At 37.7% G+C, this 22,423-nt stretch overlaps 1 protein-coding gene across 21 annotated transcripts in view; it reads right to left on the reverse strand.

The window, feature by feature from the left end:
• Positions 1–1,565: 1,565 nt before the first annotated feature.
• The window catches only part of cacna1aa (calcium channel, voltage-dependent, P/Q type, alpha 1A subunit, a), a 111,817-nt gene continuing 90,959 nt past the window's right edge, over positions 1,566–22,423 (reverse strand). For 13 of the 21 annotated variants that reach the window (XM_059557056.1, XM_059557054.1, XM_059557053.1 and 10 more), the window contains 5 exons: positions 20,673–20,786; positions 8,869–9,070; positions 8,515–8,765; positions 2,016–5,620; positions 1,566–1,963 (listed from right to left, as the gene is read on the reverse strand). In XM_059557056.1, the coding sequence (XP_059413039.1) occupies positions 5,018–5,620; positions 8,515–8,765; positions 8,869–9,070; positions 20,673–20,786 (1,170 nt within the window). In that variant the 3' untranslated portion in view covers positions 1,566–1,963; positions 2,016–5,017. Of the gene's footprint in view, positions 1,964–2,005; positions 5,621–8,514; positions 8,766–8,868; positions 9,071–20,672; positions 20,787–22,423 lie in introns of those variants that run through there. The other 8 variants (XM_059557055.1, XM_059557051.1, XM_059557050.1 and 5 more) reach the window with 5 other exon arrangements.

Genomic DNA, 22,423 nt, shown 5'->3' on the forward strand with positions numbered 1-22,423 from the left:
ATCGTGCCCCATGTTGGAAGGGGTAAGGATGCAGGAAGCAGGAAGTAGTGCGGGCGCACGAGAGGGGGAATGTGGGAGTGAGCGGAAGGAGGTATTAATATACTAGACTAGAGAAAGGACAGCACCCTTCACACATCCGCACATCTGGCCGTCATAGAGCAAACTATAGCCTACCCTAGGGGGAGAGGGGGGCTGCTGAATGCCTATGTGGTCCATCGATTGTCCTGCTAATGGAATGAGTCTCCCCTCCCTCTCCTTGTGGAGTCTGAAACCTGAGCCTCCGGTGTCTGAACTCTCTCAGGAATGCGCTGTTAGCTCCTGCAGTCTCCTTACCACACGGCTTTACCACACCCGGTCAGCAGAACTACAGATAGACTAAAGACACGCAGGAGCAGAAAAAGGACAGAGCAAGGCTAACAACTAAAGGGGCAAGCTAATCATTTATCAAGCTTCCTGATGATACAGCAGATTTAAGATTCTGAGCTATATTTAACTTGTGACAATGACAATATTGATGGGCTAGTTCACCCAAAAATGAACATGCTGTCGTCATTTACTCTCCATGTTGTTCCAAACCGGCATAACTCTTTATATATAAGCCTGTTTCTGCTACAGAAGGAAGATAAAAAAAATAAAGTAAATGCAGCATTTTATCTCACATTCCAGCTTATGTTTCTCGCAATTCTAAGTTTATATATCAAAATTTTGACTGAAAAAAAAACAGAGATAAACAAACTTGTGTGTGTTGGCAAAAAAAATTGTAATTGTAAACTATATATATACATTTTTTCTCCTTCATTTTCATTTCCTTGTTGCCCCTGAAGCTTACAAGATGCTTTTTGGGTCAATCAAATTTTACACATATTTCTGAAGTACATGTAGCTCAAAGACGAAGAACAGAAAAACACGTATGGGAGTTTTGGGGCCGACTGTATGTACTGGTGCTTTTCAAATACGTGCCAACAGTGTGGGTGTGTAACTGATAGCAGCACCATGAATGAAAAGTGTTAAATCCTGCTCAGAGCACTTTCTCCCGACCATACTCGGTACTTGACCTCTGTAGCTCTGGAGGTGTCCTATGACTACTCCTGTGGTCTGATGTGTCAGATAAAGCGTAAACAGAGAACAAGACTAAATGCTGTGTACTCCTAACCATGCCTCACATTCTTTGGAAATGATGAAAGAATCATAAACTCAAAACCATAGTGAAGGCAGGGTTTTCAAAGCAAAAAAACAAACAAACAAACAAAAAAAAAAACAGAGTTTTGCACACACCCCAGGTCTGAATCAAAAACAGCAAGGATTTTGTTCTTGACCCTTTTATTTCTTTCTTTTTTGTGACAATAGTCATATTAACGTGCCCTGAACATAGTGTTGAAGTGTCTCTCCTTCTAGTTGGCAGAAAAACAGCTAAAAACAGAAATAAACAACTCTCAAATTGCATCAAAGTGATTTTTCCTTTCCAGAATATGGTGTTCTTTTTTATGTCTGTTTTTAAAAAATAGAGCAAAAAGGAATATATTACTTTAAAAAAGATTTTTCTGTTCTTGTGTGTTTTTCTACAAAACAATTGTTTTTGTTTTTTTTTGTATTCCTGCAGTTGACTTTTTATCAAACGCTGTGGCATGCACATTGCACATGCAGTTCTCGAGGTAAATGCTTATCTAAAAAAAATTTTTTTCTGACAAAAACTTGCTTATTTTCAGTTTCTTCTTTTTTACAGTGTGACCCCCACATTGGCATTGTATTTTTAATTGTCACTTGTTTTGCCAAACATGAACTGAGGTTGTTAGTAATGATTAATTACAGTATGACAGACAATGAGTAATGTCAATGTCCTATCCAGACCAACGCTCGTCTTTTCTCTCACAGCCACAAGAAGTTGAGAGAACATCATGCATGCAAACGAGGATGACTGAAAATCATTCGCTTGGTGAATATTGTCAAACATATCATCATGGACCTGATCACAAACACACACACACACACACACACACACACACACACACACACACACACACACACACAACGTTCACAGAGACACATCATTTCCTTGACTCTCCTTGTAACTCAAAACAGGTTGGTATTGCATATATAGAGATACTCTCCTTATTAAAAAAACTTAAGTCTCATGAAGCTAAATGTCTAACATAGATCAAAGAAACCAAGAGACATCTTCACTGCAGCTGTATAAATGTGTAAAGAGGGGATGTGCGGTCTAAATAATGGTGAATAAGGCACTGATTAATCTCAGTAATACATTCCTGAGAATGCAGTTCTCAAAGAAACAATGACGACAAAAACTAAACGCTCAACTAGCAAGGGGAGACATGAAACTTGGATCCTGTGTCTAGTGTTTACATCCTTAAGGACAATATACTCACCAGTTGTGGACACACTTAAACATACAGTCTCAAGAGGAGAGCCACAGACTTACCAGTTTCATCAGTAATGCTACATACAGGACTCACTCGAGTGGGATTGTGCATGTTAATATGTTAGTAAATGCTACATACATTGTCTAATTTGCGCATGCGTAAAAGTTGGACTCGTTCGGCAGCGTGTCTGTGTATGCAGAGTCATTCCACAGAGGATAAAGAAGACTGAGATGACGATGGTAATATGGGCCAAAAGACACAAAGATTAGTGGGACACAAGAGACAAGTTTTGGCAGAAAAGGCCCGGTCATTATTTCACCCATGCAATTTGATTGGCTGTGTTACATGTTCCTGTGCAGTTTGATTGGCTGTGTTACATTTCCTGAACACAGAACCGTGCACCATCGGTGACAGACACATAGTACTACTCTCAGTGTACAGGTCATTGACATAAACATGGAACAGAAAAAGGTGAGACTGACAAGAGCCAGAGCCACTGGCTGCAGAAAAACGTGGATCACAGCGCCACCTGCTGATCTTGTAGAGGTAGTGGAGCTCAGTTACCTTCTCACCATTGACTAGCACATTAAAATGTCTCGCGGACTTTTTAGGTTAGTTTAAAACAGGGGTTCTCAATCTATAATGTAGATCTGAGCCTTATATCTATTTTAATATAGCATTTATTTAATAAATAATTCATTTAATAATTGAATAAAAAACACATTCTAAATAGAGAATTATAAAAATAATTTAAATAAATACATTAAAATAAAAAAAAATCCTATTAAATTAAGATTATTACTAAAAGAGTAAAAATAGATGTAAATAATAATAATTGTAAGAATTTTATGCCAACCTAACCAATCCTTGTTAACTTAATATCTAAATGCTCTTTAAAGATGTATACAACACGTTTATATCAATATGGCTGATAGCTAGTCAGCTCTTCCTCTACTATCTTTTATCCTTTTCATTGTTTTCCTTCTTGATAAAAAGTGTTCACAGTTACAGAGACTCGAGGTCAGATGCATGCTTCGCACTGTCATTAACGCTCAATGATGCGGCTGAGAAAGTGTTTCCATGGAAACATCTGAGGACGGATGGGTTTCTGTCACGGCCCATAACAGATCACTATCACAGAGCTCCACACCATCTACACTAAACTCACACCAAAACAAGTATGGCAATACAAAGAGCAGCTGCGTCAAATACAAAAACAGGTAGAAAAAACAAATTATAAGCATCATCATTATCATCTTAATCACCAATTATAATCATTTATGCGATCATCTTTATACACACATTATCATTATCGACATGAAACCAGATGTAAAGTTGGAGAGGTTCTCTCTCTCTCTTTTCTCCCCATCACCTCTCTGTCTGTGTTTACCCTGGAAGACTGGTAGAGCACGCTTACAGCGGTGTAAGGGAAAGGAATCACACGTGTCATTTATATGTTTGTGTATTTTACATGCTATTATATCCGCATTTTTGTGCAAGTGAGCAAATCATCTACACACTGACGGAGGAATGTAAATAAAAAGTTATAAAATGTCAAGCTTAAAAATAATTGTGCTATCCATTTATTTTTGATTCGCAAATTTGGCACCAAATCTGGTAGAAAACATTGCGAACATCTCTCTGGTCACCCATTTACTGGTATGAACATTAGCAATGGCTTCTTCTCCCCTTTCCTCCTTCAGGAGCGAGGGATCTCAGAGAAAGAGAGAGAGAGAGAACGCCAAGGACATGACAAAAGAGCCAAGGAATCAATCCCCCCTCCCCCTTTTTATCCAAAGTTTCTTTATGTATTTTTTAAACTTGTCTTTTTTTTCTCTCTCTTTTTTTCAATCATGCAGGATTTCCAAGGGATTTATGTTCTGGGAGTTCAAACAAAGCTGGGCAGTGCAACAGAAGATTCAAACTCCAATGTTTCCAGTGAGAAGCAGAAGACGAAGCCGTAGAAGAAGAAAGAGTGAGGAGCGTTTCATTTTTTCTCTCTCCTATTATTATTATTATTATTATTATTTTGTTTGTGATTCTTCTTTCTTGCGTTTGGGGGTCTGAAGTGCAGGGTGGGCTTTGCTGTTTTAGCTCAGGTGAGTTCATCTCCAACTCCACCCTTAACTTCCCCGCACAGGCGAATGAACGCCTCCCCCTCACTGGGATGATTATTAACAGTAAACACAGATGATAAAACTCATCGATATTTCCCAGCATCTGGACTGATTTTTGCAATAAACAAATCTCCTCTTAAGTTCTGCAAAATAAAAAGTGCTCCACTTTTTTTTTTTTTTTAAACGAGTGCTAAAGAGTTCCTAGCAGCTCATTTCCGGAGGGACTGCGTGAAATGTCCTGGGGAACGAAGTTCAGACATTCCTCCTCCTTATCAAAACATTATTATATTCTTCAGAAAAAGGCTAAGAACAGGATTTCGTATTCAGAAGTCTTCATATTCACTGGCAGCAGTCCGTGGCTTTCAGGGAAACACTCGGCAGCAGAGGAATCGGAAAAGAAACGAGAAATAGAAAGAAACGAATCATGCCTTGATTTCCCCTGTGGACATTCAGCGCTCTGCCTAGTGTTTCCCCGGACTGAGTGGCCAATCCGGCAGGACTCACCCCTCCCCGTCCCAGAGGCTAGCACCAGTCATCCTCATCAGTCTCACTGTAGGGTTCATGGAGGCCCTTCCTGGGCCCTCTGGGATGAGGAGGCTTATGAGTTCCCGGGTGAGCGGGTGTGTGGTGGTGGGGAGAGGGCGAGGATGAACGGTAGCCGTTTGGCATGCGCCGTGGATGTGGCTGGCCCTGAGGGGGGGTGCTGTGGCGGGAAGTCCTGGGGGAATGTGGGTGAGGGTTGCCCTGCACAGGGCTTTGCTCGTTTGATGGAGGCTCGTGGTGATTGAACTCATAGTCTTGCTCGTCGTAGAAAGCGTCGCCCTCCATGCTCTCCGTGGGGTCAGGGCCCCAGTGCGCATGACGGGTAGAGCGAGGAGAGCCATGGTGGGGCGGGGGAAGCGGGGGCTCGGGGCCGGGTGGACTGAATCGACGGGAGGTCGGGGTGGGGTGTCGGTTCTGCTGGCCCGGAGGGGGAGTGCCGCCAATGGGCTTACGGACCACGGGAGAGTAGGTGACGTGGGGTCGGGGCGTGGCGGGGGTTTGGGGAAGCTGACGCCGGCCACGGCGGGGAGTGCTGGTCCCAGAGGTGGAGGGGACTGGACTGCCGCTTACTGAACTACTGCCCTACATGAAAATGGAACAAGGCAAATAAAACAGAACCACAAAATTAACCACACAACAAGAAGAAGGACAGTAGGAGATGACACACACACCACAGTCAGAGAAAAAAGAGCGCAGTCATGAGAGAGATACACAAATGAGAGACATTGCAAAGCAGCAAGATGCAAACAGCCATAAAATAAATGACCAAACGTGAAGCAACATATCACAGGGAAAAGAGAGGACACAAGAAAGAAAAGAACAACAGAAAGAATTGAATTCTGTTGCACGTGAGAAAGTTACTTGTTTAATTTTGGTGTTGACAAAACTAGGCTAGTGTTGTGAATACAAATGAAACTGAAAAATAACTCATTCAGACTAGTCACATTATTTTTGGTCCTGACTATCACAATATTGTTGGAAATGATATTGTCACAATATAAACGAATAGCATAAACTGACTGGGACAGAAATAAAATGTTGATTCTTGAAGTTAAACATCATGTTTTAATACAAGAAACAGATGGGTTCTATGCACAAATCATTTCACTAAATCAGTATTTTACTCGTGTTTTTCAGCAAAAATTCCAAAACATCCTTAAAACAAGATTTATTAGAGAAGCAACAACAACAACAAATCATACTGACCCCAAATGTTTGAATATATATCTGTATATGTTAAACAGAATTAAGACATTTATTCAAATTCATAAAGTTTTAAATAAAGTTGAATAGTTTTCTCATTGGCTTTCTAACAACGTTTAATCTAACTAATGTTTATTAAAACAAATAAAAAAAGAATTTGCTCATGAGTTAGGCACATTAAACCCAATTAAATTATGATTGTATGATTAATGTTTTAAAAAACTTAAAAAAAAGTAAATTTTACTTTTTAAATGGATGTTTGAGTAATTTTTCCCTAGTAAAAAATGTCATATTTTATTTCAAATGCATTAACACAATCAGATATACTTCAGTATATCTTTAGTTGGACCCAGGGCTTGAAAACGGAAAAAATATTAAATCGGTTCACTCCGAGCAGAATCGATATGTTAACGTTTCTGTTCTACGTTCCTCTGATATTATTACCTTAAAGCAAAATGTTTAAAAACATTGTAAAAACAGTTATTAGTTTCTCTCTAAAACAAATCCTCTAAAGTTTAGGCTATGAAAACGTCAATCCAAAAACAAACTAATTTAAGCTGAAGCTGATGCCTAGCTCTTTCATTCGGCACAAATCCAAATATTTCCATGTTCCCGACGTATCTGGATGCTAAAATGTTATTTAATATAAAAAATATAGAATAATTGTAAATGTGTAATAAGTAACGCTGTATATGCATCCAAAAGTTGGACTCCAAATTTCATTCTAAGAATTATTTTGAGGTTATTATAGCAAATGAAAATTGTTCAGCTTCCGGGAAATTTGAGAAGCTCCGCTTGGCTATTTTAGTTCCCCTCACTCCACAACAAATCATTTCAATTAACAGTATTTAGAAAAGAACAAGAATTACAAATATAAGAAACTATAGCAATATTAACGACAAACCAAAACTAATTAATTTAGGCTAAAACTAAACTGAAACCAAACAAAATCAAATGTTTCCCTATTCGCGATGTATTTGAATGCCAAATAATTATAAAAATAACCTAGCTATGTTTACAGTGTTAATTATAGCCTAGCCTAATGTTTGTTCTGAATGAAATAACCCTTTTTTCTCTAAAAACGTATGTACAAGTTTCTCTCTCTCTCTCTCTCTCTCTCTCTCTCTCTCTCTCTCTCTATAGTTATAGCTATATATATATATATATATATATACAGAAATAAACGGGTAGCATATTTTAACCATGCAGCAAACCTTTTTAAATATTTTAATAATTTACTGAAAATAGATAAATGACTTTTTAAACCGTTTAACTGACTTTTATTAACCGTTTAATTAATCGGTCAAAATTAGCTGATACAGTTTGCTGTATTCATGTGCACTCAGAAATCGGTGACTGTGAACGAATCAGCAGAGCTTGTACGAGCTTTTGTCATTGCTGAATCTTTCTCAGACGTTTCCAAATGTCAAAATTGGTTAGCGCATCTATCTGTGCATGATGATGTCCAATGCCCCCAGCGAGCGGAGCTTCTCAAAGTTGGGAATAATCAAAGGAGAGCTGCGGTCCTCAGTTGGGCAGGAAAGGCTAAGCATGCTGGCGCTTGAGTGTCGAATGCACATGCACCAACGCCGAGAAAAAAAAGGCCCTTTGTGCGCTGCGTCATCAGGCCTATTTTTGGTCTTAATCCGCCCCTGAAGGCGGTGCATTGCCATTGAGACTTGCCCATGATGAGTTCACAGCTGAGCGGACATTTCACTCGTTGGCTTCAGTGTCACATTTGTATATGCTGTACTGCTGGAATTCATGATTCATTGACAGCAAATTTCTAATATTAAAATGGAACGATAAAATAACGTTATTAACTGGTTATCGGCCATTTCAAATTTTCGATTCTGTTCGGAACTATAAAATTTGTTTCTGTTTCTGGTTCTGTTCCTGTCAAAATTTCATTAGTTTCCGGTTTTCGTTTTCGTTCCTTGAACCGGTTCAGAGCCCTGGTTGGACGTCAGCATTACTTCTACACAATTGAAGAGCATTAAGCACAACATTTTTTGTACTTTAAGTATACCAGATTAGTATACCAAAAGTATAAATGTGTAAATTTATTTGTAGTATATACTTAGAACAAAATAAATGTACTTCAAATACATTTTAGTATATATATTTTTTCTTTTCACTAGGGACCGAACAACAGTGAAGGCAAATTACTGATAAAGGAAATGATTTTTTCAGTGCTGCAGAAATGTTCAACTGTCATGTGTCTCTATGTGCATTATGAGCACATGTTCACATGATATGAATGAATCGCCCACCTGTCTGTGAGTTAGGCACTCTCTGCCCTCACTCGGGGAGCGGGACCAGCGGCGGTCTCTCTCTCCAGACCCTCTGTGGCCGTAGTCGCCTCGTTCTCTCTCGTGTCCGTAGTGCTCCTTATCTAGAGAACCGTGATGGTGATGGTGATGGTGATGATGGTGGTGCTTGCGGTCTTTGGCCCGGCCCCGGTCCCGTTCCTTAGATGGCAGGTCTCCTGACTGTGTGGTGGTGCTGAGGTCAGTGCCAAGACCTGCTAGGCCACAGCCAGAGAGAGGAAAAAGGGCATTCCTATTAGCCCTCCTTCTAATAGAAAGACAAAATGCCATCAGTTACATTATGTGTTTGTCTCTGACCTGTGTCAGCATCAGTGTAACGGCTCAGGGAGCGCTCTGACGCACGGTGACTGCGGTCTCGGTGGCGATGTCCATCTCTTTGACCCTCTTCTGGGATAACCCTGTCCATGGCGTAGTCCTCACCCCGCACTGAACGGCCTTGACGCCCGTGACCCAAATATGAAGCCGAACGTTTCATCGGACTGTTATCGGTGATGGTCTGCTGAGAGAGCCGGCAAAGTAGAGACAGAGGGGAGAGAGAGAAAAGACAAGAGAGCGAAGGAAGAGAGAGGATTCTGTTTATTGGAAATTAATGTGTCTGGAAGATTTGAGACGGGAACTTCATTTTCGTAGTATTTCGTAAAGACAGGCAGATGGTCGTATGAATTTATGGCCCTGTTTACATCTGGTATTAACATCCGTCTTGGGTGAGTGGGGAGGTTTCTGATTTTGTGACTACATACACATCACTTGCATTGCTGTTCAAATGTTTGGGGTCAGTAAGAAACAAATTTATATTTCTTGAGCAGTAATGTTGCTGAAAATTCTGATTTGCATCACAGGAATAAATTACAGTTTTAAATGTATTTAAAAAAGAAAGCAATTATTTTACATTGTAATAATATTTCACAATACTACTATTTTAACTGCAGTTTTGATCACATAAATGGAGCCTTGGTGAGCACCTTAAAAAAAAAAATCTTAGCAACTCCAAACTTATATAATCCAAAATGTATATTTATGTCTCTCTAAAACAAATCTTATAAGCTTCTTATATGTTTAGATATTTAACTGGAAAACAAGATAAGCATCATGCACACATCTGTATATAGTGCTGACAATCTGTGCCCAATCATATGTTAACACCAGGTGTAAATGGGGTCTATGATGACTTAATTCTGTAGGTCTGGGAGTTGGTGTTGTTTGATTGTGAATGACCTGATGGACACACTCAGCTGATACCAGCAAACAACTAAAGAAATTCACCATGCAGGATCCGATTAGAGGAGAAAGACAGAAAAAGATATATAAAAAAGAGAGAGACAAACTTTAAGATAGTTACAAAAGGTCGTGCCTTGCATGCAGCAAGGACTGAATCTATAAAAAGTTAAAAATTCTCATGCATGAATACACATTTGAGAGAAGCACGTTTCTTCAGCAGACCTCTCTCTCCATCACTCACAGTCATGCACACCACAGCGAGAGCAGAGAGAGACCTGTCCAGACTTTGAGAGGGGATGTGCAGAGGTTAGAGGGACGTGCAGAGTCTTGTGGTTTTTAGTGACTCAAGCCCTTTCCACTCGTCGGACCTTGTGTGATCTGAATAATCTCATTAGAACCTGTCCTTTCTCAGGAAAGCGTGAATTCGACTGTTTTCACTATTAAATACTATCAACACTGATACTTAGAGGCATGGATGCAGCATTGCATACAATAAAAAAACAAATAAAAAACATGCCCTTTCCCTATGGAGGTAAATCGGTAGCTAAACTCGAGAGGTTGAAGATCTGAATGTGAGAACTTGTCATATTAATATTTGTATTTGTAAGTTAAAATTTACACACACAGCTCTGATGTGAAAAGCTGAATCTTTCAATTTGCACACACAGACAATGATCAAAACACTCGTGTTTTGAATTGGAAGTTGTAGATTAATAGTCACAAATGTGTAGAATGACATTCACACAAAGAAAATGACATACACACATGTTTACGACATATTTACTTTTGCACTTTACTTCAGTTTCGCTGCACAACGTCAAGTCGCTACTTACAACCTCTCAGATCTGGAAGTACAAGTTCAAATCCTAGCGCTCTGACTTTTGCTACTCTTTTTGCGGTATTCTGTTGCAAAACTCACTTGTGCACTTGTATATGCAGATGTGAGAGAGCAGAGCTGGGGGCGGGGCTTTGGTGCGAATGAAGACATTTTATTGGTGGATGCCCGACCAATGAACAACGCCAATTGTTTTCACTGAATATCCTTAGCTTTGACAGGATTTTAAGACACTGCATTCATTTTGCCATTCAGGTATTATCTAGTAGACAAATAATGCTACATATTTTATATGTATATCCCACTGCATATCACTCTACCAGAGTTGCAATATAATGCTGTTTTTATTATTTTTATGTTTTGTAAAAATAATTTTAACTTCTTCATTGGGTTAAATTCCCAATTTGCTTGTCAGTAATGAACCTTTTTAAATGCAACATTATTATTATTATTTTTTTAATAAAAATCGAGTGTTTAATAATGTCTAAATGTACATTAAACAGCAAAACCTAAAAAATAAGCACTTATGACCAGAAATACTGTTTTGAGCAACTAGTAGAGCTAAATACATGTATTTATTAAACATCAACAAGGCCATCTAGTGTTTAAGCAATGGAATTGCATATGAATATTATCTTTCTGGCCACCAAATGCCTCTAATTTAAAGCGTGCCTTTTTGCACAGGAATTTAAACCTAAATACTGCAGTTATTGTAGTATAAATAATAACCATATTAGAAAATGTTATATTTCAAATGGTCATTCATGGATCATAATTATTGCGCATATTATTTAGTACCATGATCTCTTCAAATTAACTAAACAGGACTGAGTTAACATGTAGTACAGTTATTTTATTGGTTAAAAGTTACACTTAATTGTTTAGTCACATTTAACTGCCAAGGAGGAGTATGAGAGCAATGCTGTTCCATTTTCCAGTATAAAATGCTATTGTAACGCATAGTCATTAGTCAACGTAGTTATCCATGCATAATCAATGCACTTTTTGTGTAACAAATTACTAGAAATTGCTGTAATTATAATGAAACTGCTGTCTGTCCCAATTAGTAAATTTCAAGCATATTAACAAAATGTGTAGTTTATAGAGTTGTGACGTTCGCGAACAAACCGATTCTTTTGAACGGCTCATAAACATGAACGATGGGAGCCGAGTCGCGGCTGGAGGGGAGCCGTTCTTTCTGTCATTCTTTTAACCTATGCGTGTTTCACACAGATGCACACAAATGAGCTCCTCCGCGAGACAGAACAGTTGTAGGGGGAGGGGCGCACCCAGCGCAGGCCAACCCTTTATAGCGTGATGATATTAGTTATTAGTTGTGCACGCATCCTTCACGTCCTTCACATCCTGCGTGCCTCTGTCATTGGGTAGGAGCGTTGAAAAAAAGCTGTTTTGCACAGACATTTATTGCAGCCCACTTTGTTATTGTTCATTGACTTGAAGGGGCTGATGTTTGCAAAGTTTACAGTAGTAATTGTATGTAGTATGTAGACATTTCCATGTTATTTATTCTAACTTTAAATATTTTTTGTTTTCTATCAAAATGTTCTTGTGTGATAACAATGTTCTTGTGTGGAAGTGTTTGTAGTAAAAGCTGTTTTGCACATAAATTCATTGCAGCCGGCTTTCTTTTTGATGTTTATTCGTGAGTAGGTATTGTATGAATAACATAAGTCAACGTAGCTTTACACACACACACTTTGTACTAAAGGTAAATCCAAAATAGTGATGTCACTGTCTAAGCAGAGGGATTTGTGCAACCCTATGGAATATAGTCCACACATGACAAATGAGGTAATAATCAATATTTCAGAATAATTCAAACTCAGATATTGGTGTGTGATATCTGAGTTTTAATTATTTGACTACAAATCTCACCTCATCATTCTTCCCAGTGATTATTTCCAGGATAAACTGAGATGGCTCCAAGCTGGCTTCTTAAAACTGATTAAATATTTAAAAGAGTTCTTTTGAACGGCTCTTTGAAAGGAACGGATCGCAAAGATCCGGATCCCCTCAAAGAGCCATAAATCCCATCACGAGTAGTTTAGTACTATTGATAGCTCCATGAACCACGTGACCGCGTGGCGTTGAGATCAAAGCATGCGAGTTTACTCTGCAATATGCAGTGGGATATACATATAAAATATGTAGCATTATTTGTCTACTAGATAATACCTGAATGGCAAAATGAATGCAGTGTCTTAAAATCCTGTCAAAGCTAAGGATATTCAGTGAAAACAATTGGCGTTGTTCATTGGTCGGGCATCCACCAATAAAATGTCTTCATTCGCACCAAAGCCCCGCCCCCAGCTCTGCTCTCTCACATCTGCATATACAAGTGCACAAGTGAGTTTTGCAACAGAATACCGCAAAAAGAGTAGCAAAAGTCAGAGCGCTAGGATTTGAACTTGTACTTCCAGATCTGAGAGGTTGTAAGTAGCGACTTGACGTTGTGCAGCGAAACTGAAGTAAAGTGCAAAAGTAAATATGTCGTAAACATGTGTGTCTGTCATTTTCTTTGTGTGAATGTCATTCTACACATTTGTGACTATTAATCTACAACTTCCAATTCAAAACACGGGTGTTTTGATCATTGTCTGTGTGTGCAAATTGAAAGATTCAGCTTTTCACATCATAGCTGTGAGTGTAAATTTTAACTTACAAATACAAATATTAATATGACAAGTTCTCACATTCAGATCTTCAACCTCTCGAGTTTTGCTACTGATTTACCTTTATATTTCCCCCCCTTCAACCCACTGAACACCAAAAGATCTCTGCACGTCTCTGTGCAAAAAACACAGTCACACATAAACACACACACCAGCACAGAAAACTGCACACTCACACTGAAAGACTATGGACACATATGCACACAAAAACATAACATGCACATGAACACACAGTACACAATGAGTGTGGCAAAGCACACAGATAGCAGATATACATTAGGAGGAGGCAGACAAGGAGTTTTGTGTGATTTGATCTGCGAACAACCCTCTACGGACACCTTGGCAATTGAATCGCCATTGGCTAGTAAACATTTTAGTTTACTCGTCAGTCAGTCAAGCTTTCTAATAATCAAGTATTATTTAAGAATAGAACTTTAGTAATTAGAAGTAAACTTGATAACCATGTTTGAATGCTTATTAGTTGTTTTAACTGAACATTTTAACTGGACTGGTGGTGGTGCTTTTTTGGTCATTCAGTAAAATTGGGAAAAAACTACAAAAATACTGATAAGATAATAATAATACGATTCCTACTAATAAGAACTATAAAACACACTAAGGATTAGTAAGGATTAATGAGCTGCTGGATTCATGAATATTAAACAGGTTTTGTGCGTTCACTCGAACTGATTTGCTGAAATCAAAACAGGGATGATAATAGGTGAGAACCAGAAAATGAGATTGCCGTTTGCGCATTAACTCCACCCACTACCAGAAAACCAGGGAGACTTAGGTCTCTGCAGAGCAAAAGTGGGCATTTATGACCTTCTGGGTGTTTTCAAACTGCTGGGTGTTTCTAAATCATGCAATTAAAATGATCCCCCTTACCTAACCCCACCCCTAAACCTCATGTCATTATGACGTCACCCAATCAGGTATCATGGTCTAACAACACCCTGATCTGGTAACTCCCATTACTTTCTTGCAGAGACCTTTACTTGAAACCCGGTAGTTCTTAAAAGCTGAAGACTTCCATAGGAACGCCATTATTTTGACAGGAAAATACAACAAAGAATATCGTTTAAATGTAGAGCATCAATTCTCTCTCTCTCTCTCTCTCTCTCTCTCTCTCTCTCTCTCTCTCTCTCTCTCTGTGAGCGACGGCGATTTGTGCGCGTTCACACTAGAGTTTATGGTACATTAGCATCCATTGAAATTAACTGAAAAAAAGCACAGCCTGACGGAAAGTCAGCTGAGTGTTTGCGAATGAAAATATATCTGTGCTAAACTTATACTTAGCCTTCAACTAACACACTGGCGAGTAAAATCATAGAATTTATTAGCCATTGGCTAATATTAGACATCATTTAGTAGCCAGAAGGAAGATTTAGTCGCATATGCGAGTGATTTACTCGCAATGTAGAGGGTTGGCAAACTAAGGTGCCCAGGAGATGCCATGGTCGGTCCACTTAGTTTTTTCATGGCCACGACATATTAACTCGTGGCAACGTGATATTATGTTGTGGCCATCAGATCATTTTGTCTAGGAAACAACATCATTATGTCGACTTCTTATGTTGAGGGAATGACATATTTTTCTCGTGGCCACGAGTTTAATGAGTAAACAAACCTGCGTGAACATAGCAACCCGGGATTATCAGAGATTGATTAATTAATATTTCATTTTGAATTAAGAAATTGTTATATTATTTATTATAAAAAGTATTTAATTATTAAATTATTATATTAACCATATGCCTTGGCTACCGGACTTTATTACATGCAATAATCAGAAGTTTATCATGAATAAATGTTACATAAAGAGCATAATATAAAATAGGCCTACAAGAAAACAATTTTATCCATTCTAAAGTCTTATAAGTCCATTAAATAATCGTCTTTCCCTCGTAATATTTGTATATTATTATTATTGTTATAAGACAATTATTATTTATTATTATTTAGTTATATTTATATTTGTTTATATGAATTTTTTGCTTCATTTCGATCTCTTTACTTCACGTTCTGAATACTTTAGTAAATAATAGTCTACTATAAATGCTCGACATGCAAATCAAGCTTTGATTATGCTGATTGTAATTTTTGCTGGAATGCAGTTTAAATTCAACATATTTCATTTTATTTCCGTTTATTAATAGACCATTATTGAAGAGCTCAGATGCAAAAACCTCTAAATGCCATCTGAAATTTTCATCTAAAATTTGGATTTTTATTAAGCTCCTATGCTTAGGTTGAGTCATTTTACTTGAATGGCAATGTGCAAGTCCTTTTCCAGGCTATTAAAGTGAAATAACTGAACATAAATATAGGAGCCTGAAAAAATTCTTAATTTTAGATGAAAGTTTCAGATGGTATTTAGAGGTTTTTGCATCTGAACTCTTCAATTATAAATACTATAGTGTTTCGTTGAGATTCACGTAGTTTAGTTTTTAAATGAAAACACAACATGCTCATTCATCATTTATCTGACAATTATGTCAATAAAGATTTGACTTGATATGACAAATGAGTGAGTTGTGTTTTCATGGCCACAAGAAAAAATATGTTGTTCCCTCAACATAAGAAGTCGACATAAGGATGTTGTTACCTCAACAAAATGATCTTGGGGGCACAACGTAATATGACGTTCCCACAAATTAATATCTCCTGGCCATGAAATATTATCACATTCCCACGAGTTATTATGTCGTGGCCATGACAAAACTAAGTGAACTGACCCATAGGCGCCGATTTATGTTTTTCTCCGTGGGTGCTCAAGGGCGCACGCCATTTAAAAAATAAAAAAAATAGATTAGGCTATTCAAAAAATATTGCATTTCAGAACCTTAGGCTAATGGACAGCGGCCGATAGAAAAAAACACAACAGCGTCACTTCTCAAAAATACAAACAGGATTGGAGATGAAAAGTTTAACTGACACGTAACCGCTAATGCGTTCAGCTTCTTGGGAAATTAATGTTTTGTAAATATTGATTAAAATGAGTTTCTGGGAATGTCTACCTCATTTATGTTTCGAGGTTTCTTTTGATAGTGGCATGGCTTTTCTTTGAGGTTTCGAATCCATTATTCATATAGGCTAAAAAAATATTTTTTTTATTTTATGTATTTAACAAAGAACTCGTATTCTGTCCAAAAGTAGGCTACTTTTGTGTCCATTAGTTTTTCCTCTTTTAAACCGTATATAGGCCTATACTTGAGCAGAAAAATGTTCCCATTTAAACCCTGTTACGAACTTTAAGGAGTCTAGGGAATGTACCGTAGCATTTACATTTTAACGTACTGCTGGGTATGAAATGAGGTGTAAGAACATGACAGACAAAACTTTGAAAGAGAAAAAATACTGGACGTTTATTCACAAAAAGCCAAAGCCACTAGATCCAGTAAAATAACAATAATAATGTGCGCTATGTACAAGGTGAAAATGTAAACAAACAAACAATAAAATGGGAAAAGAACGAAAGTGGCGCCAAAGGAAAGAACAAAATATAAGTAAACAATCCTTAATCTAAACCTAATCTAACCAAAGCAAAATGTAGAAAATCAACCGAAATCTTCAGTGCATCCGGCACCTTAACTAAACTGTCTAACAAAAACAGAAATACAATGTGTGGCGCTCACTTCTTACCTAGTGTGTCTATACAATATGTACAGTGTATATCGCGATATACTGACCTGCGTTTTCTTCCCTCTGTACTACCAGCTGTTACTCAAGGTCTCATAGCGAACGAATAACTCTTAGTCTGATTAATGATTAGTGATTACGGAAAGCAATAAATGATTACATACTCGCACGGCACTGTATAGTGGGGGATGGGACGTTTTCAGAAACGCTGTGATTGGTGGATAGGATATGGAACATGCATGCGACTGGTTATGTCACTGTCACTGACAACAACATAACCAATCACAGTGTGGCAGACGCTTCATAGCGCCAACTGCAATGTTTAATTTTAAATAAATGTAGCCTACTGGCAGTCTGGCACTGGCACACGTGGGTGCTCATTTTCCGTGGGTGCTCGGTATTTTCCGAGCCTATGAACTGACCGTGTCTTCTCCCGGGCACCATAGCAAACAAATCTGTCTGAAAATCTGTCTGTACCGTACAGATAATAATAATGCCCCAGTATGCAAAAAATGACTTGAATAACAAGAAAATTGTGTTAGAGTTGATAATTTTGATTCATTAATGCAAATCACTTATAACTGTCTATTACATTTGAAAAAGTTTCAAGACTCTTAACAACTGAGTCAATGATTTATCTGTCATTACTAAAAATATTATCACAGAAGTCCCTCAGTATATTAAAATGTATTAGTAAAAATATATCTATATAAATATGAAATTTTCTTTTAAATATAGCAATAAAGAGAGATATTAAATGAGCCTTCCTTAATTGCTTTCATTTGGTTAAAAAAAAATTTTCTTTAATGTTTTCTGTATTATGGTTGAAATGTTTCCTACGAATGAAGAAGAAGAAAAAAAATAATATTGTCAAAAGGCCAATAATGAAAAAAGAAATTCCAGTATTTTTTTCCTGAGATATTCAAGCCCGAGTTATGTAATTTTCATGGAGACAGAAATACAGATGCCAGAGTCAAACAGAGAGTGATAATGGAAATAAAGTAATAATGAACGAGAGAGGTTGCACATACAGTGAGATTATCTCCCCGGTGCCGTCCTTTCCTCCGTGGCTGCTGAACAGCCATTTCCATACAAACACAAGACACCACAAATATTTCCAAACAAATACACACATAGAAAGCACATTGGGCCGCATTTACACAAGACAAAAGCACATTAACAGTGGGTGACCCAAGGCATGAGAGAGAAAGAGAGATTGCACTCAAAAGAAGAAAAAGTTGGAGATGGGGTTTCGTGCATGAGTAAACAAGGATGGAGTGGACAAAAACACAGAGTGAAAGAGGAGAGGAAATAGAGAGAGATATAAATAAAGAGAGAGAAGAGAGACACAGAGAACCTGGTTAGACACAGAAGCAGTGGAGAAAAAAAAAGACACTTACCACAGCAGTACACACACTAAGGACCAGAGGCAGTGTTAGAGATACGTCACAGTGCACCACACAAAATGATATGGTGAGGAACAGTACAGTGATCACGAGACACAGTAGCTATAGAGAGGTATACTACTACAACACTGCGCACACATACAGTATGTATAAGCATGATACCACACCAACAAAGCTCTCTTATACTTATTTTCAGAAATGTATGTAAACCACTCTCACACTAGTATATGTTGAGTGTTGTGTAAGTACAACACGTACTCTACCGTTCAAAAGTTTGGAATCGGTAAGATTTTTTTTGTATGTTTTGAAAGAAATCTCAATCTCAGCTGCATTTATTTGACCAAAACAGTGAAAGTAGTACTATTGTGAAATATTATACAATTATTACTGTTTTCTGTTTAAAATGTAATTTATTCCAGTGATGGCAAAGCTGAATTCTCAGCATCATTACTCCAGTCTTCACTGTCACATGATCCTTCAGAAATCATTTTAATATGCTGATTTGCTACTCAGCTATCATCAGTTATTGTTCATGCAAAATTATTTATAATGGTCATAATTTTTTATTATTATCAATGTTCAAAACAATGTTTTCCTACTTAAAATTGGCAAAAACAGGATATTTTGATTAATCAAAGGTTTAAATGAACAGCATTTATTTGAATTAGAAATGTTTTGTGACAGAAATGTCACTTTTGATCAATTTACTGCATTCTTATAAAAAAAATAAAAAACACTACAAAAATGCACTGCCTTCAAACCTTTAAACGGTACTGTAATTACATAAACTTGGGATACATTAACACGCACACAAACACATGCTCACACAAATCTCAGTACCAACTCCCAAGTCACTGCTTGCTTCCCCTCAAATTTCACTGAGCTTTATGACCCTGAATGAAACAATTCAAACTTGGCCAAAATATAATAACATCAAAAATAGAAGGGAAGCATTTAAGCATTTAAACCTGTAATACTGGGCTGTGAATACAGAACTTATATATATATATATATATATATATATATATATATATTAAAGACAATGTAAAAAACACTGAGTAACTTTTTTTACTGAGGGAGTAAGTCAGAGTTAGCCAAACTCAAAATAAAAATAAGAATTTAAGAAAATGAAAGGTAAAGAGAAGGCGAGAAGGAAAGACATTCACAGAAATTCAAGGAGACAACATGAGAAGATAGTTTATTCAGAAAAAAGGAAGCAAACCCAACCCTGCTTTTCTAATCTGTCAGCTCTTCTGCTCCCACAGCATCGTGGGATAGCCAAGTGTGCACTTGTTATAGATTTTAGAATCCCAGTGGATGCAGTATGTCATGTGGGTATTGTGTTTAATGAATACAAAGCCTCCAGATGTCCCCTGTTCATGTGACATCCTGCTTTTTGTATAATGTGTAGAAGAGAAGTGTGTATAGTAGGGTCTATATTAGGGTCTGTATGAATGAGGAGGATGCTACTTGAGGGCCAGTGATGAGACACATGAGAAGAGAAAAAAACACTTAAATTATACCCTGTAGACCATCTAGATCTATATAAAATATGCATCATAAGTAATGAGGGTGCATGTTGTAATATGCTAGATATCATGTATCTAGACAATTATAATAAGTCCGTGTCTGAATGCAAAACATGTATTCTTGAATACATCACATATATTCAAACGCGTATTCTGATAATTACAAATACTTAAAATGCATATTTATGGATATGTTGATAAAAGTATTGAATACTGAACGATCAAGCTTTGTTTCTTGTGGAGTGCCTCAAGGATCTGTTCTGGGCCCAACATTTTTTTTTCTCTCTCTCTCTCTTTCATTTTTATGTGCAACATTAAAAAAAATATTTTCTAGAAACTAACATTTTTTCCTAATTTTGTCTGTTGCAAAGATTAATATACTAGATCCAAAGTATGTAGACACTTGAACATATGTCCCTAATGAAAATGTAATTCATGTTGCTATACCATCTTATACACTACAACTCAACAGACTGTATACTTGACTTAAAGCACCATTTAGCAATCTACGTAGTATTGTTATTATGACTTAGCAACTTAACATAATTGACTTGTTTGTGTAATTCACTCTCACGCTTGCTCATACAGGACATCAATCCATTGCAGATGCTATAATAAGTTTTCTTTGCTGTATCTGGTCAAAGGGCACATCTGTTTAATGCAAAGGCAGCAATGGAAAGTGGGTTGGAGGGTAAAGAAAGGAAGGACAGATGTGAAAAGGGGTTTAGAAGAAAAGGAAGGGGGAAAACACGAAGGAATGACAGGATGAGACGCTCACTTGGTTGTCTGCTGGGAGTCGAGGCATGGAAGCAGCCCTGCCATGGCCTTCCATCGGCAGATAGTGCTCAGTGTCCGAGTACCCGTCCCGCACCATCTCTCTCATCTCTACTGTCTGCAGAAACAGAGGGAGACCATGCATGACTGCCCAGGGACAGCAGGCAAGAGCGAACGCCAGGGGCCTGAGAGACAGGCCTAAGCACAGTGGATGGAAGGAGGACATCTCCACCTTCATCTCTTCCTTCACTCTCTATGGAGAAGCAAGAGTAGCAGGACAGTCCTGCCCCAGCCTCTGTTCTATACGTCACTGCTGTTGGGTTTGCAAAAAGTACATGCATATGCAATACATGTAGGGCTTCAACTGCAGGATCACGGAGAGAAGATCAGGAGCTTATGGTATTATAAACTACTCTCTCAGATCACAAACAGGATGTTCTGTGAACCAGCGTCAAATACATAGACACATCGTTTGACTCAATTATGTTTAAGCACTTCTTTTAAAGGTTTAGACATCATTTGCTCACCCTCATATTCTTCTAAACAGTATGACTTTTGTTCTTCTGTAGAACACAAAAGGAGGACTTTGAAGATTTTGCTGGTTACTCCTGATTGTGCAATTACAACAATTGGGGCTGAAGTTTTCAAGCTCAAAAAAAAAAGAAAATTCATTCAAATTGATCTGATGCTGTATAATAACAACTATAAAAAACAAAAACAAAATATTATTTGTTATTCGTACATTTCTTTACCACGAGCTGTTGAATGCTGTGACTGGATCACTGAGTCAATGAGTGAACTGAACTCTGATTCAAAACGGACTGGTTTTGTAAACTTAATCAACTGATTCAGTCATTCATTCATAAGAACTGACTCAAATAAATAATTCAAACATGAATCAGAAATTGCTTTTCTTATGAACATAGATGTTAAAATGTTCCCGGTAAATAGTGACATGAACCTCAGTCAACTAACTACAATATTCCTTCAAAAAATTAAGTGCACAAGTTTTATGGACCATGCGATTTATTTATTTATTTTTGTCATTTTGGAGATCAACAACCCCAGTCCTCATTCTCCCTCATTATGTTGTAATGACAGGATATTTTTCAAAAATTCACTGCATGTTTTATGCAAATAAAAAAAGTCATATGAGCTTTAATTGACATGAGGGTGAATAAATGATGCCATTTTTCATTTTTCTTTTTGGGTGACCTATATTTATTTTGTTACTTCTTATCCTGCCTTCCTCATCAATAAGCTTTGGATAAAAGGGGCTGCTGTTCCTGTCATGAATTTAAGAACAGTTGAGCTGGGCAGGAGTGTCTCACCTCCAGACACTTATAACACTGCCGAAGGGTTTCAAAACCTTTCCCAGACAGTCGAATATGGATGCATATATTCAATGACATGAGCTTCACCATACAAAGCAGACATGTGAGAGTAATAAAAGAACATAAACAGTAACAGAAGGACACACAGACTGAGGGGAAATATAAGAAAGAGAATAAGAGAGTGTGGAAGATAGTCCATCAAAGTCCATCAGTTTTTACTTAGCAACAGAGAAGGGCATTTGTTGCTGTCTGTAAATGAGATGCACATGGATGAGGGATAGACAGACCAGCCATTTAGGGTTATGAAAACAAACCGCTCCAACGGACATCCTCCACAAAAGACTGTGAATATCTGAGTTGCTGTCTTATAAAGGCAGAGAAAACATTATTGATCCACCGGGACGTCCCATGGTTTGACACT

The sequence above is a fragment of the Carassius carassius genome, chromosome 1 (genome assembly GCF_963082965.1).
Source record: "Carassius carassius chromosome 1, fCarCar2.1, whole genome shotgun sequence".
NCBI lineage: Eukaryota > Metazoa > Chordata > Actinopteri > Cypriniformes > Cyprinidae > Carassius > Carassius carassius.